The sequence below is a fragment of the Rhipicephalus microplus genome, chromosome 1, assembly GCF_043290135.1.
Source record: "Rhipicephalus microplus isolate Deutch F79 chromosome 1, USDA_Rmic, whole genome shotgun sequence".
NCBI classification, from domain to species: domain Eukaryota; kingdom Metazoa; phylum Arthropoda; class Arachnida; order Ixodida; family Ixodidae; genus Rhipicephalus; species Rhipicephalus microplus.
In genome coordinates, this window is record NC_134700.1 from 235,170,573 (window position 1) to 235,182,967 (window position 12,395).

At 47.1% G+C, this 12,395-nt stretch overlaps 1 protein-coding gene across 1 annotated transcript in view; it reads left to right on the forward strand.

Annotated features, from left to right (window-relative positions):
- LOC119159504 (arylsulfatase B) overlaps window positions 1–8,484 on the forward strand; it is a 28,295-nt gene extending 19,811 nt beyond the window's left edge. The window contains exons 8-10 of the mRNA XM_037412288.2: window positions 2,712–3,005; window positions 5,396–5,832; window positions 7,247–8,484. Coding sequence (XP_037268185.2) covers window positions 2,712–3,005; window positions 5,396–5,832; window positions 7,247–7,384 — 869 coding nt within the window. The 3' untranslated portion in view covers window positions 7,385–8,484. The remainder of the gene's footprint in view (window positions 1–2,711; window positions 3,006–5,395; window positions 5,833–7,246) is intronic.
- Window positions 8,485–12,395: the final 3,911 nt, after the last annotated feature.

Here is a 12,395-nt window from a genome sequence, read left to right on the forward strand (position 1 = left end):
ACCTCGCCGATGGGTCGCTGGGGTTTCGTCAAGCTGTCAATGGGCAGCTTTTTTTCGACTACCTTTTTTCAACCTAGCCACCCTTTTTAAACGTGAATGTTTGTTTTTTGGTAAAAATAAAATTATTTGATTGATCGATTGATGTAAATCCTAACAACTTCATATCTGTGACCGAAATGCGTCGGTAATGTCTTGATAGACCCCGGAATAAAACACTTTCATGTTAAAATAACGTTGTGAGCCATGCAGAGCACGCTTACACGCACACGTGCATCTACAGGGGGAGGGGGGGACAAGGGGGTGCGAGCACCTCACTAAGAAATGCAAGCGGCAAAGCCCCCTCCTGACAGTGGTCAATGTCGGCTGCACACTGGAAAATTAACCCCTGTGGCATCATCACAGACATCAAACACGTCATTATACAAGGAAATCCGTCCTACGCTTCCGCCGTGATAATCGTTTTCAACGTCTCACGACCACGCACTGTAGGCTTTCTGCGCTGCAAGCCGGCTCTGCAATGCTTTCAGGCCATGTGCTGCAGCATCCTAGAGGAGGATACCACTGAGCAGGAGCACTATTATGTTGACCACACTCGGTCCTTTTATTCTGCTTTGCCTTGCCTCAATGTGAAAACTGCGTGTTCATTTGTAACGTAAGGCAAATCGCTATACAGAAGCAAACGTATAAAACAAAATAATTTTTCGATCATGCCGAATTTCTTCGAATGTGATTGACTCCCCCACTGTCTCAATCGATCACGATGAAAAGTCGTCCCTAGGGCGTATAATTATTCACAAGACCTAGTGACTCGCGATTTGAGGCAAGTGTGCTGAAATCTGCAGCCGGAAGGCAACTTTAGAGAAAAAAAAGCCATGTGCGTCTCACTTTAGCTCGTAATTTACCACGCATATGTTCCTAAACATGAACAGTATGAGTACTCTGCTGTGGCATGCTCTTAGCAGACACGTCTGCCGGTACACTGAAACGGAATGCATTAACCGTTGATACGATGCATTAACCGTCTATGCGATTATTTTATTCTCGTATTTTGTTCCTGTCTGTTGAATGCATGGCTTTTCTTTTGTTATCAAAGCGGTCAGAATTCACTCAACTGAGCCGCCATTCACAAGTGAACCATTCTCGGGCGCTCACTGCACATCCTTCTTAATGTCAGCCCGGTGAAGACAGCTGAGCCGTTCGTAACGACGCTTCACCTAAACCTCGACAGTACGGCTACATTAGCCGCGAATAACGTTGGGCAAGGAATAAAAATATTAACCTGTTTTGCGTTCTCAGGCACGTCACCCTTCCTTTAGTGCGATTGCCACTCGGTGCAATTGAACATGACAACAGAGGACGGGCGCTAAATATGACCAAACTAAATATGACACACTGTGCACACCGACGTTTTTGGACCTGCTTCTAAAGACGTTGATATACACGGCCGTAAAGATGGTGGCCGGAAGCAGTACCTTCCCGGCATACCGTGCGTGTATGCTGCGGGGAGCACCGGGTTGCTTGAAGGTGAATGCCACCTGTACTGATTAGGCGAGCGTTCTGGGCTCAAGTATATATTTTTTTTCTATTTATCAGCTGAGCGTACACATCACGCCGTGTAAACTGCGGTGAGCAGACTCTACACCTTTAACCGCCTGCCTCGCTTGAATGACGCCTTTTCGCCAGCAGTGTTAGCACAACGAGGGAGCTGGAATACTACTTTTTGCCTTGACGCAGATTTTTGGAGTGCACATCTGTTAACGCTTGTTCACGAGAGGTCACAAATGTGCACATTGAAGTATGAAATACTGTACATATCCTTTCTTTTCTTGCGAATAAACGAACTACGTATTTTTGGTTCATAGGTAGGCAGAACCACCTATAAGTTAATTGACTCACTTGCATTCACTCACGCAGGTCTGACCAGGAGTCTGAGTCGGATAGTGTCCACGTAGGTAATGAATTTGTGAGGCTGAGTGCGAGCGAGTCTGATTGAGAAATAAAAATTAGTGAGTCCGAGTTGCTGCATGTCCACTTAAGGAAAACTTTGGCGAGTCTTCCAACAAACCGTAAGCGCAATATATATCTCTACCTCTCTCGCTGCCATCACGTCTCTCTCTCTCTCTCTCTCTGAATGAGTCGAAGAGAGATCTACTTCTTTTCTGCCGACACGTAGTCCTATCCACTCATCTCACCGTCAGCCTTATGTCAGCTCACGTTTATACTCCCGTGTACTCGCACACATTCCAACGCACCAGCGTTAATATCTCACCTCAATATTCATTGATCAGAGGTACGAGCTATGGAGCAGTGAAAGGAAGCGGGATGCTTTCACCTTCTCCCGTGAACTCTTTCATGGGAAGCTTTCGATAAAGAAATACCATGTCAGACGCGCTTTTCATAGATATTTTCTTATTAGACTAACGGCTGATGACCCTGATAGCTTATAGCACTGATAGCTCACACATATAGGTACAAGATCAATTGGCGCCACATGAAAATATTTGCGTCATGAAGCCTTGACACGTGCCCTGATCTAAAAAGCGAAAAATACGCTAACACTCTCTTGAGTCAAGTCACTCATACTCAGATACGCCCGTGAGTCAGAGTCCGAATGAGCCCTAAGCACGAAGTACCCTTATCGAGTGAGTCTGAGTGTTCTTACCTTATATTACAGTCATGCTTAGGAATAACCTCACTATTTGGCTTTACAGGCATGGTGGATGCGCTGGACCAATCTGTAGGCGAAGTGGTCAAGGCCCTGAGTGACGCTCGCATGTTGCAAGACACCATCATCATTTTCAGCAGCGACAACGGCGGTCAACCATGGGGCTTCCACACGACCCGCAGCATCAACTGGCCCCTACGTGGATCCAAGGGCACAGTCTGGGAAGGAGGCACCAGAGTTCCGGCATTTATATGGAGTCCTCTCTTGGTCCGCGCTCGAAGAGTCTCCTATCAGCTTATGCACATCACGGATTGGCTGCCCACTTTATATTCAATCGCCGGTTGGTACTCCTTACGGTTGTTTTATTTCATGTTCCTTCATTTGACGAAAACAAAGAATAGGCCAGTTAGATGTTACAGTGTCAGAGGTGAATGGTTATTGAAGCCATAAGAATACACATTCGGATTCTTTTTAATGTAAAGACGTAACCATGTTCTTCCTGATAGCTTGTATAATGTACGGGTGTGTTCACGTTAGCTTACGCCCCAGAATAAAGCTGTAGCTAAAAGCACAGCATGCTTGAGGTGAGTACATGCTTCTTGCCCTGGTCCAAGCCATACAGCTTCTTAAGCTGGAACTACGGATAGGGGCGCTTTACGTTAACAGTTCCTTTTTTGTTAGCTAAGGACAGTTATTGTAGTGGTACACAAGCACACAATTCACGATATCTACAAGCACCAAGCGATGAAAACTAGCACCGCTGCGGTGGTCTAGTGGCTAAGGTACTCGGCTGCTGACCCGCAGGACGCGGGATCGAATCCCGGCGGCGGCGGCTACATTTTCGATGGAGGTAAAAATGCTATACGCCCGTGTGCTCGGATTTGGGTGCACGTTAAGGAACCCCAGGTGGTTGAAATTTCCGGAGCCCTCCACCACCCTTCTAACGAATGCATGCGAACCAACGATGCGTCAGCTGATAGTAACACTCTTCGTGTTTTTGTTTTCCCTCTTACTTTTCCCTTTTAGCCCATCGCGGTATCGCAACGACCATGCGGCCATGGTGTTTGGCAGCCAAGCGTAGCGTAAAGTGGCATTACCGCTCTTTATCTAGGGGATCCGCCCTCGGTGGAGCAGTGGTCATAGCACTCGGCTGCTAACCAGAAAGATTGGGGTTCAAACCCAGCGGTGGCGTGCGAATTTCGGTCAAGGCGAAATGCTACAAAGGCTCATGTACAGTGCACGTTAAAAAAAAACAGATGACTGTATTTTCCGGAGCTCTCATAATCATATCGTTTTGGGATGTAAAAGCCCAGATATTGTTAATATTAATACTGCAGGATTTAGATGAATTGTGAGAGTGCCCATGTAAAGTGATAGACGTTCCCAATACCGGACGACAGGTGGTCAGATAAAACTCAGGAACCTCCACTATGGCCTACATCATAATCATATCATTATTTTGAAAAAAAAATCACGAAAGAACTTATTTGCCTTACTCATGACTTGTTCGTTACGTTGATTGTTTATGTGCAATATTGTTATTCATGTTGTTTCATTGTCCAGTTAAAAGTGATCATATTTTCTTCATTTTCTAATTTTCTATCTAGCTTGTATTCTCCTATTTTCTTTTACTCTACTCTTCCTTCTTCTGGAAGGAGTAAGCAGGCATTCTGCTCTCCTTAGTTGTCAACCTGCTCTCTCCATGTTGCCTCTGTGTCCTTGTGCATGAATAAGAACAATAGAACTTGGACCATCTCCCCGAAGGGAACCCTGGTGAGATGCTAAGCAGCAGCTTGCGCACTGGTGGCGTCGTGGGTTGAACGGTGCTAGCGAGTATGCTGCGGTGAGTGCTAGAAGATACTTTTGAAGCGTCGGCCGGCATAGATCTTGTAGGTGACACGCACACACATTTCAACGCGTATACGTTAGGCGCGCGTTAGGTTTATTGCGCGTGAACCGACAAGTCTGTTGTGTAGCGAGCGGCGGTTGCGGCAGGTTTTGCGGGAGAACGGACGAGGCGGCAGCTCCGGGTGCCGCAGCGAGCGCGCGGCAGGCTAGAGAAAGAGTGAAGTCACCACTCACTACGAGGAGAACGTGACCTCGACCCGCAGCGGCCGCATGATCGACCTACTAGGCACCGCACCAACACCTGCAGCACGCGGCTTGTTCGTACGGAGGGAGAGTGCTACACGGGCTAGTGAAAGAGCTGCTTCACATCTAATAACAATAGCAATAGTGCCGTGTTCATGTCACAGGTTGAATAATGGTACTTTACTTTCTTGTACTTGTATAGTTTTTAATACTGGTAAGGGTTGGTGAGTGCGTAACCTGATAATCTTAAGCCCAATTTTTTTTTTCACGACTAACGCTGGAATCGCCAACAGTTCACAGAAGACACGGACGAGTGCGAATTCTCCAAAATTCTGGAAAGCTCGCGCTGGTCCGTTTCTTCTGCGTCCTTGCCTAGTTTGTGTGCAACTATTTTTCCTTGCATGACTATCAAGAGCTTCTTAAGTTCTTGAACGGAATTGTCCGTTCCCCATTGATCAATGAGCCCCGCTTTAGGAAATTGAGCTATTTGAGCGCATTGTAAAGAACCTAGGGTGGTCTAAATTACCTCGATCCTCCACTACGGCGTCTTCATAATCATACCGTCATTTTCTGATATAAAACCCCTATAAATATTCATATGTACTGAGCATTGTATAACCTTGCGGCACTTGGTTGCAGGAGGCAGCGTACACGCCCTTGGCAAGCTTGACGGATACAATATGTGGGAGCACCTGTCTTACGGTCTGGGCTCCCCTCGAGTAGAGATGCTTTACAACATCGACTACCGGTTCCTGAACAGCTCTGCCCTGCGACTGTGGCGCTACAAGCTAGTACTGGATGGCACGGGTTTCATGAGCGAGCGGTTCCCGAGGCCCGGTGGGAGTCGCCCCCACCGTGACCTCGACCGACTGCTCCATCAGTCGCTGGCAGCTAAAGTACTGCGTGGTTTTTACAAGAGGGACCACCTGCACTTTCCGAAGCAGTGGCGGGACAGGGCCACGTTGAAGTGTCATGTGCCGCCGTGGGCACGCTTTCGCGACAAGGACGCCATCCACTTGTTCGACATCGTCACGGATCCGTGTGAGCTGAACAATGTGGCCCGCTTGCACCCCGAGGTCAGTAAAGAAAGCATGATAATATAACCTATAGCTTCTCATATGATGCATTCTTATCTCAGACCCACGAGCGTAAGAAAAGTTATCTTGACCATCACAAGCACATGTTCAAGGGCGCAAGCATCTTCCTCAATGTTTTCAAAAGATAGGTGTAGGTACCGCCTGCCCGTTTTTAGAGTGAATTATAACGTACTTGCAGGTCATAGTTTAAAAATAACCTCTTCGTAACCTTTTCAATGTTAGGTTTTTACGACGGAGCTGCGAAGGTGTTCGTGGCAACCGGAAGCTCATCACGAATCGGCACGGGCTGTATTCGTCCACCTTCTGCTTCGCTCCCAGAACACGACCGCCGATTTGTGCAGCATGGGATGTAACAACTTTGATGGGCGAGGAAACGAGTAGTGAGAGCGAGAGAAGGAAACCTATAAAAAAGAGATGAGAGGGAAAGTACTCTTTGTAAGACGGAGAGAGAGAGATGGAAACAAAACGATACAGATAAAATATAGACAGCAAGAAAATGACAGAGTGAGATAGAAAGCGACACAAACAAAAAAGGAGGAAAAGAGAATAGCACTGCCATATGTTTTATAACATAGCAAGGGGAGGGAGAGCGAAGTGAGAGTGAGAAGGTAAAGCACAGCGCTGACTTACAGTATCGACCTATTGCATGTTTGTAAGCAGCGCTAACGACACACTGAAGCACTTGTACCAACGTCGTGGAGCATAGACTCCACCCAGACCAAAAGCTCACCACCACCCTCTATGATCACGTGAGCATTGTCACAACAGCTGCACTGGTGTCTCCGAGCTCAGTGAGTCGGGAAGCAAGCGGCCTTTGCACCCTATCGTTGTCGCCGTTCTCTCGTTGCCTCTACCCCAGAACAACCGGACGAAGCCCAAGGTGCTATTTGCGCAGACCCACAGGAAGCGTCCGAATGATGGTATCTTGAAGAAAATATTTTTTGGTACAACTGAACTTTCGTTGGTTTGATAAGCACTGCTTCGAGTGATAAACTGGCCGTAATTAGACTGCTTTCAAAATCATGTTTACCATAGGTGTGAAAGAAATCTTATTGAACCGTTTTGCTCACTCACTACACGAGCATTTCAGACTGACATCTATCTCGGTTAATGAACTTATTAACGTTTAAAAACGACCAGCACACCACTCTATATTCTGAGTGTGCACTGGTGCATTTGGTGTGATGAGTGTATGTTCTGCACTGGCTGCACTGTGAATCTGCACCTTTCAGCCCTACAGCCCATTCCTTATCTGTGTAAGGAATGGACTGTATAGGCTGAAAACACCTGCATTCCTTACAGGTGTTTGCATCTCTTCAGCTAAATTTTAACAGTACGCTCAGATGTACAGCTGAGAGATGTATACCTTAATTTATGCTTTTCTTTCCTGCAGATCGTTGCAATCATGAAGCAGCGCATCGAGGACTATCAAGCTACGGCACTGCCTGTCTTATTCGAACCTAAGGATCCCGCAAGTTTCCCCGAGCACCACAACGGAACGTGGGCGCCTTGGGCAGGGTCAACTTGTTGATAGTTATTTGTTTCATCACGAATGCAATGTGGCTACGCAGGACTGGACGCGCTACCAGCATTTCTGTGTGACCACCGAACATTCCTAGAGACTGGGTAACCTATGATACGTCACTGAAAACTGCACGTGATGGTGCCATTTTAGAGTGACGTAGGACTTTGTGTACGTAATGGGATTTTATCCACCTTCATTTATGACAGGCTCATATAGAGCCTGCTTTGACGATTTCTTTTAGCGGGCTTCTCCACATGGAGGATGTGCCCACTATTCAGGCTTGTTTTAAAGCTATGATATTTATAGGTGTTTTACAATGCGTGCGCATTTTTAGATACAGTATACGTTCTAAATATGTTTTCATTGATTGGGACAACGACACCTGCAATATATGTCAGTCATGCAATCTGTCAGATCTCCAGAAAGAGTCCCACATTTAGACGCTTGTTTGGTTCGAATTATCACCGTTTCTTTTCCTTTATTTTTGAAAAGAAGACGTACCAATGAAGTAGTGCTGATAAGTCGGCTCTCAGCGAAACTTGTATTTCAAATGCCTTGTCTTCACGGCCTCAGGGAGAGGAGATATAGTGGATAAAAAACTACAATATTTCAAAGGCGAATGGAGTGATAATTCAGTCTTTTGAAACATATGAAGGGTAAAAAAAGAAAATAAAAGGGGAGGGGGCAATCGCCACGCACTGGTGGCGCGAAGACAGAGGAAACTGCTGAGGCGGTCGCCTTCCCTAGCATATCTGCCATCTGCAACTTGCCTCCCGCTTGCAATCACCCGCGCTAAACAACGCTATGCCCTCCCTCTTCCTCACACTCACTTCTCTTGGTGTACTGAACGCCTTGGTGTACCTTGGCACCCTTTGGTGTACAGCACTGCACATGGCTAGGTTGTACCTTCTTCGTCCTACACCCAACGTTTCCTTCGGCGAGCCAACTACCATCGCTTGCGACTGACACGCTTCGCGTGATTCCACGATTTTCAAGTTCCGAAGTGCGACATCTGCGAAAACAATGCAAACACCACAGGCATTTCAGTTGGTAGGAGACGCAAGATACGTTCACGAATGAATACATGCTTTGCTTGGTGACTGGTACTTGTGGTGTTTAATATACAAGAGTTATTATCCGGTCGTGTAACGGAATAGTCAATTTCGTGGCGTTATCATGAGCCATCTTTGCTTTCCACATCGGCTTGCTCGTTTTCATGTAGGCCGTGAAGTCTCCCGGAATAAACTTATACTTTATACGATGGCCACTTTTCAGGGCTACATCGTGTGATTCGGCCACTTCTTGAGCAAGATGATGATATGTACCCCATTTAAACACCAAATTTAAGATCTGAAGTGCTGGTTCAGGATCACTACTTGTGGTCCAGCTGCGAGGAGGCTACGTCAATATATAACGAATGCCTTCGCGGATGGCCTCAATATCTGCCACCATTGTTGTCGTTCGATGGACTAGACAGACGTGGTTAGCTGGTCTTTAAACTTGGTATGACGAATGCTGCTGAAGAAGCAGTGAGTAACACAGACCCATCAGTAAAGACATCTCTGCAAGAGGCAGATTTTGCAGATATAAACGATAACGTTAGTTGTTTCAGGCCACATGAGGGCATACGCAATTTTCACCCATTCCTGGAATGAATAGGCGCATCTTAAGTCCTGACAGCATCCATGCTGGTACCACTGGAACTTTCGCCAGAGCATAGTCTGAGGGAATAATGCTCTCATGGCACGAGAATACGTCTGCATAGGTGCTGTCACATCGGCAGGTATGAACCGTCGTCAAAGGATCACAACCATGACGGGTGAAGATTCGCAGATATACTCTTAAATGTTCTGACAGGTCAACAGTCGGAGATGAACTTTTAAAGGTTCTGACAGGTTAATGGTTGGAGATATGCTCTTAAAGGTTCGCATGAAAGATAGCTGTCTATTGGAGTTATGCGTGCTTCCGCAATAACTGCCATCGTTGAAGTACAGCGTGGCAGTTCAAGACAACTTCTCAATACCTGAGCTTGCAAGCTTTGCAATGTACGCAGGCAGAAAGGGCGAATACTGGTCATAATGTGTAAGCCATATTGCAGGTAGCCTACGAAAAGTGACTCATACATTTGGAGCAATGACCTTTCTGATGGGTCCCATTCCATTCCTCGTATGTATGTAACCATATGTACGAAACTGCTTAGTTTGGATCTAAGAAGCGACACATGCTTAAACCAAGATACGTTTTGGTCGATCACAACTCCTAGAAATTGGTAATGCGTTACATATGTGATACCAAAGTGCCATCAATCGTAATCAGGTAACGTTACATCGATTTGGGTGAAAATGCAAGGGCAGCACACTCCACAGTCACCAACTGTAGACCTCGCGAACGCAAATATTTAGAGGTGACCGACGCTGCGCGTTGTAGCCTTGCACGACGCTGTGGCCATGAAACACCAGAAGCCCATATATCAGATGTCGTCTACGTACAGGCCTATCCTGGTGATTTCTGGTACTACATCGGCAAGTCCAATGAGAGTAATGTTGAAGAGCATTGGGCTGAGAGTGGCACCTTGAAGAACACCACGAAAGGCTTCATGTCGACTCGTCTCTATACCTGCCATCGTCATGGTCTGGCCTCTAGGGTAATTACCCACAGAAGCATCCTGCCTCGTATTCTTAGCTCCTGTAGGGCGTCGAGGATGGCTTCTTGCAATACATTATCGTAGCCACATTATTGTAGGCACCTTTAACATCCACACAAGTACTCCTGTCAAGCATCGATGCTTCTTTTCCTGTTTTACAGTTGATACCAGATCGATCACGCTGTAGATGGAAGACTTCCCTTTGCGAAAACCTGCCATCATGTCTGAGTAGAGGTTTTAGAGGTCGTGTAGAAAATGTAGTGTTGAGAATGCAGTGGTCACTACCGAGGGTTTCCCCAGTATTGAACCAGTCTGCGTGTTTTGTTTTTGTGACTGCTAGGTCGGAGCAGGTGTCCAGACTAACACAGTTACCTGCAAGAGTTGCTTGCATAGGGTTTCTGGGAAGAGTAATGCCCATCGTGGAAGTTAGCTCCACAAGTTTCTTTCCACGCATCTCTTCCTTGCGATTGCCTCTATGCCTGCTCGTTGAAGCCACCCACTTTAAAAGGGCATTATGCCCCGAGAGCTTCAGTGCCCTGCTGAAGATGTAAGTGAACGTGATATTTTTGAGTTTAGGTTTGCAATAAATATTGAGGGTGAGTACCGGAGGGTCGATGCTGCGCAGAAGGACCGTGACCATAGTGTACGAGTATGGTATTGAAATGTCGAGGTCGACATCTTGCGTAGTTAAGGTTTTAAGAAGGCGGGTGAATGGGTCTCGTTGAAAAATGGTATAACCTGAGAAGCGCACGGTGTTGCCGGGCTTTAAAAGCAACGATGGCGCGCAAGTGTTCAAAAGTTCCAATATAGATGCGGAAATGGGCCCGTTTGGCCCTATCTTTGAAGCCTCTACAGTTCCACAGAATTAAAGAGAGTAGCTGAGCGGAGGTTTTCGGGGTGATGATGGGGAGCAGCGATTAAGATGTGTCCCCATTTCGAGAATTTGGGGTGACTGAAAGGGGCTTTACGCCAACGTCGGCGCCCTGTGCAAGTAGGAGCTCGGAATTCTCGGAGGTTTCAGTGAAGCCGATGGCATGTGAAAAATTTAAGGCACGATTAACTTCCTTCAGGGGACTAGTACTTCTGCTTGGAGGGCTTACGCCGTGGAGCCAGGTTTTAATGTTACTCGTCACCTGTTGGTAGACAGTGTTGGAAAGAGTTTTGATGCCTTTGCTTACAGTGATGAGTTGTGCCATCAAAGCAGTTATAGTAATTTCAACAGCCGGAAACCGCTATTCAGTATTTAGAGGGCCCCGAGACGGACGGAATGGTGCACATGGACGTCGGCTCTGGAGCGGCAATGGTAATATTTGTGTGGAGTGATGCTGGGGGGACTGGTGCACTACCTGGCTCCAAAGCGGCAATGTCGGCTTGAAGCTGAGCGTTCTGTACCCGCAACACAGCGAGCTCTTGTTTGAGCTCGAAGAATTCGGGCGAGAAGGCGGGGAAGAAAGAGCAAGAGGAGCAGGAGGCGACCCTCACCCTGTTGCCTATCTGAGAAGCTGTTTTCTTGGTCAGCCGCCTGTGGGAATGGACATCAGTTAGAGGTGGAAAGTCCCCGGCTTGGAGCATGGGAGCATCTTGATAAAGTCATCATCATCATCATCAGCAGCATCATCATCGTCATCATCATCATCATCATCATATTTTATTTCCTTAAAGACCCCACAAGGGGGTATTACATAAGGGGTGGATGTACAGGATATAAAAAACATTTGCCACAGAAGGGGTTGGTATACAGGATATAAAACTTTTGCTACATTCAAAGTATAAAATATTGCTACATAGGTGTGGGTATATACATTGCCATAAAGTTTCAGTGACAGAGATGAGTTGTTACATTTTTAGCGAAAGTTGATGGGCAGGTGATTGTGACGACGTGGTTTGGGAGGTCGTTCCAGTCCTTCACAGCACGCGGAAAGAAGGATGCGGAGAAGGTAGCAGTCCTAGTGCGGTAACGGGAGACTTGGAGGGGGTGGCTGGATGACGTCTGCTGTGACGCTCATGTCTTAGCTGGAGGTGGTGCTTGCTGACTGGTCCCTCCGGTAGCAGGGTTCTTGGTAACTTGGTTCGTAGCTCCAGGCTGACGTCCTTCTGGTATGACGTCAGATGTCTTGGGCGTTGACTTCTGCTTAGACGAGCTGCGGCTGCCATGATACCCACCCGGCTGCTTCAAGCGGTGAAACCTTGTTTTGCAGGCCTGGAACGCGGTAAGGTGTCATTCGCCGCACACCATGCATGATAGCTTGCATTCGCACGGTGGCATCTCCTCCTCAGAGGCACCCACAACTTCAACACAATGGCCGTAGAGTTAGTCGTTCGCGTGAGGACACAACTCCACCCGGTGGCCCACCATCCCGCAGCGGTAGCAGG